The sequence below is a fragment of the Dryas octopetala genome, chromosome 6, assembly GCF_963921425.1.
Source record: "Dryas octopetala chromosome 6, drDryOcto1.1, whole genome shotgun sequence".
NCBI classification, from domain to species: Eukaryota; Viridiplantae; Streptophyta; class Magnoliopsida; order Rosales; family Rosaceae; genus Dryas; species Dryas octopetala.
This window is the reverse complement of record NC_141371.1, coordinates 16,668,551-16,673,178: the sequence shown is the minus strand read 5'-3', so window position 1 is coordinate 16,673,178 and position 4,628 is coordinate 16,668,551. Positions and strand designations below refer to the sequence as shown.

The 4,628-nt window shown below is 39.7% G+C and overlaps 1 protein-coding gene across 1 annotated transcript; it reads left to right on the top strand.

Annotated features, from left to right (window-relative positions):
- Positions 1-2,019, top strand: LOC147282863 (dynamin-related protein 4C-like). Its single transcript, XM_086248291.1, has one exon. The coding sequence runs from the start codon at positions 1-3 to the stop codon at positions 2,017-2,019; it is 2,019 nt and encodes a 672-aa protein (XP_086104417.1).
- The last annotated feature ends 2,609 nt before the right edge of the window (positions 2,020-4,628 follow it).

The window sequence follows — 4,628 nt, the reverse complement described above, 5'->3', positions numbered from 1 at the left end:
ATGAAAGGAGCAAAGCAGCAGACTGCTTCAAAGAGCAAATCAAATGTAGTTGATGGCTCTTTGTCACTTGTTGAACATCATGCACCTCTTGACGCACCAATTGTGTCATCTTACAATGACAAAATCCGCCCTCTGCTTGATGCAGTTGACAAGCTTCGTAACCTCATGGTTATGGACGAAGGAATTCAGCTCCCGACGATTGTCGTGGTGGGGGACCAATCATCCGGCAAGTCTAGTGTCCTTGAATCCCTGGCTGGCATTAACCTGCCACGTGGCCAGGGTATCTGCACCAGGGTGCCCCTTATAATGAGGCTGCAACATCATTCCAGTCCTGAACCAGAGCTCTCCTTGGAGTACAATGGCAGAGTGGACCGTACGAATGAAGAGAACATTTCTGAAGATATTGTCAAAGCCACTAATTCTATAGCAGGAGGAGGAAAAGGCATTTCCAATGCCCCATTGACCCTTTTGGTGAAAAAGTATGGTGTTCCAGATTTGACAATGGTTGATCTCCCAGGCATCACTAGAGTGCCTGTTCAGGGTCAGCCTGAGAATATTTATGACCAAATCAAAGACATGATCATGGAGTATATAAAGCCTGAAGAGAGTATCATTCTGAATGTGTTGTCGGCTACGGTTGATTTCACTACATGTGAATCAATTAGGATGTCACAGAGTGTTGACAAGACTGGTGAGAGGACTCTGGCTGTGGTTACTAAAGTTGATAAGTCCCCTGAAGGACTTCTAGAGAAGGTAACTGCTGATGATGTGAATATTGGACTTGGCTATGTGTGTGTGAGAAACCGGATTGGAGATGAGACATATGAGGAAGCGCGGGTAATTTCTCATGAACTATTTCAGACTCATCCACTTCTTTCAAAGATTGATAAGTCCATTGTTGGCATACCTATTTTGGCGCATAAGTTGGTGCAAATTCAAGCTACAAGTATAGCTAGAAATTTGCCGGAGATTGTTAAGAAGATCAATGACAAGCTCAATTATTGCCTTACTGAACTGAACAAGATGCCCAAGAGTCTTTCTTCTGTTGCTGAGGCCATGACCGCTTTCATGCACATCGTTGGATTAGCCAAAGAGTCACTGAGGAAAGTTCTTCTGAGAGGAGAATTTGAAGAGTACTTGGACGACAAAAGCATGCACTGCACTGCCAGGTTGGTTGAGAAGCTCAACCAGTACTCAGACGAACTTCACAGGTGTGTGGAAAGTGATCCAAAGAGTAACTTTTTGATTGATGAGATCAAGGTTCTGGAGGAAGCGAAAGGTATTGCTCTTCCCAATTTTCTTCCTCGCAATGCTTTTCTTCTTATCTTGCAGGGAAAAGTGAAAGGAATTTCAGGCGTGCCTATTGGGTTTGTTGAGAAGGTCTGGGATTATATTGAGGAGGTTGTGATTTCTGTATTGATGCGACATTCAGAAAACTATTATCAGCTTCAGTTATCTGCAAGGCGAGCTGGTCATAATCTTATGGCTAGGATGAAAGAAAGGTCTTTGAAGTGGGTGATGGAAATTGTCGAGATGGAGAAGATTACTGATTATACTTGTGATGCTGAATATGTATCAGAATGGACTAGGCTCATGACTAACCAGAATTCATTCATAGATGGAGTCTTGAATGATACGAACAAGCCCTCTAGGATTGCCATAGAGGGTATTGGGGAGGTTGAGGTTGGAGTTCTTAGACTGCACCCCCATGTATTGGTTCAAGCTTTTGATTTGAAAATGCGAATGACAGCGTATTGGAAGGTGGTTTTGAGGAGGTTCGTTGATTGCATGGCATTGCATTTACAATTGTCTATTTCGAACCTTGTCAACAAAGAGATGGAATTTGAGATTGTTAATGAATTGATGGGGCCTAATGGTAAAGGGATAGAAAGGATGCTAGAGGAGTCTCCTGCTGTAGCAATGAAGCGTGAGAAGCTGAACAAGAGCATCAAGAAGCTGAGAGAATCAAAAGCGGTAGTTGCGAAGATCATGGATGGCATTATTACTTATGGTGATTAGCTTGTGTTAAATATCTGTGGCGTTACAGAATGCATTTTGTTTTTGGTTTGTGCGTGGATGGCTTATGTTTTTGCTTGAAGAACAAATTTTATTTTTGAGTGCTTTTGTTTCCTTTATGTTTTTTTTGATTAATTAGCTTATCTTATGGTTGTGATCTATGTCAAGTTGATTTCTAGTACACTTTCTTTATGTTCTTTCAGTTAATTCCTCAGGCTAATATATTTTCTCCTTTCTTCTTTAGTCATTTAATTTCAAGTATATATTTCCTCAGCCACATCCCTTGATTTTTAAGTACTGCTGCTAGTGTCAACAAACTAGTCAACAAAATATTTCACACTAGTGCTTTGAATATTCAATTCAAGTAACAAATGTCAAGCTTAACAATCAAAAGATGTGGAAGGATATTGATTTTTCCATGCTCCATAGACCAACAGTAATTGATTTACTCAATTCAACATCCATTTGCAGTTTAAAAAGGTTTGGTGCTGTGGACAAGAAATCATGTCTACTTCATTCAAATACGACTGAACTCATTAACATGCCCTTCGGTGGAAATTTATTCAATACAGGTATTTCACATATAGATTTCATGGTCCATATTAAAATGTAAGTATTGTAGATGAACTTGTAAACTGATGCCAACTACCTTCCCAAACTTTGTTTGCAACTTCAATGTTGATTAGAGGTGATTGGTACTTGTCTGAAGGCAAAGAAACCAGTTTGCAGATCTACTACTCTCTCAGCCAAGTAAGGTTATGATAGTGACTGCTGCTTAATTACCATATAATTAAATTGCTTTATCAATCCTGAAGCTATTGAGACAATAAGATAGAAGAAAAAGCAGAGGAAAAGCTTCAAATTTAATATTAACTAGATCCTATGCCAATTAATTGAGGACTATATGCCATGTCAGCCATCCATGTCATGCATGCCATTGTCAAGTAAGCTTATTTGTTTAATCAACAAATAAGTTAACAAAGACATGTTACAAATAATAAAATGTAAAGTTGGAAGACAAGCTTACTGTTATGTGACTTGAGGGACATATCAAACAAAAATAGTGTTTTCTCTATAAACCTGATTTTCTAGCATTTACTATATATCACACACTATGCACATGGGAAATCTCATTGTTAGTTTCATTTTGTTTTTTTTATAAAGAAGACTCCTCTCAAAAGTTTTTGAGTCTTAGCCCTTTTTAGTCCAACACTTACTTAAGTTAAATTCTCTATATTCTGCACATCGATCTTTGGCCAGGAAAAAACATAAGAAATTTGAGAGTGGCTTTAGAGTGAAAGAATTAAGTTGGTGCAGGAAGAGTATGAAATGAGAGGTATTTACTATATATGGTAGGAAAACAAAAAGCCAAAGGTCATCCAAAACCAAAGTCACAACTCACAAGATAGATGAAAAGCCAAAACTCGATCTCCAAATTTAATTTTCATTTGTTGTAAAAGTATGTGAAAATTAGGGTTTGTGGAAGAGAGGAGGCAGAGAGAATATGATCAGTCTATTTCATTCATGTTATAAATATCCTTATATAGAAGTAGGGTTTACTAGGATTTGTATATTTACTAGTATGCCCCTACAACTAATTACAGGAATAGCCACATATAACAATATATTTACAACACTCCCCCTTGGATATTCCATGTCATTAGTGTTGTCTCTGCTATGCGCTTCTAAGTTGCCTCGTTAAAACCTTGCCAAGTAATAAAAACCCTGTGGGAACAAAAACAACCCTGGTCGAAGGAAAAAGAGTGCAACGCGCGTGAGTGTGGAGTAGTCGCATCAGGACCTCGAAAGTAGGTGAAGTCATATCTTCTGGATCATGAGCAGATAGTATGTCTATGGGAGCGAGATGCATTAGAGTTGCTACACCAAAACCTTGCCCGGTAAACCCAATGGGAAAAACCCGTGGTCGAAGGGAAAAGATGAGCAAATGCATATATATCAGATCAACACATCTTCAGGATGTAGTATGAGTAGGGTGACCATGCTAAGATGTGCCTCATTAAAACCTTGCCAGGTAACAAAACCCAGTGGGACAAAATAACCCTGGACGAAGGACAAAAGAGTACACGATGGTCAAGTGAGTATGCTTCGGGATACTCCCCCTGATGTCGACTCCCCCTGAAGATTACCTACTAGGTAAATCAGCCAATCTACGCAAACCAATACCTCGAACATGCATCAAGAACGTGGACTTTGGTAGTGACTTGGTAAAGAGGTCTGCATGGTTGTCTTGAGATCGGATCTGCTTGACTTCAATCATCTGATGCTATTGTTGCTGTTGATTGAAGAAGAACTTCGGTGCAATATGCTTGGTGTTGTCTCCTTTGATGAAACACGTCTTCATCTGCTCGATGCAAGCGGCATTATCCTCATAGATAATCGTTGGTTCATCAGTGGTGGAATTCAGCCCACACGTACTTCGAACATGTTTGGAAACGGCTCTCAGCCATATACATTCACGAACTGCTTCGTAAAGGGCTATAATCTCAGCATGATTCGAAGAGGTAGCAACAAGGGTCTGTTTCATTGACCTCCAAGATATTGCTGTATTCCCAATGGTAAAGACGTAACCAGTTTGAGAACGCGCCTTGTGC

Coding starts and splice junctions, on each gene's coding strand:
- LOC147282863 (XM_086248291.1), top strand. CDS start 1: ATGAAAGGAGCAAAGCAGCAGACTGCTTCAAAGAGCAAATCAAATGTA.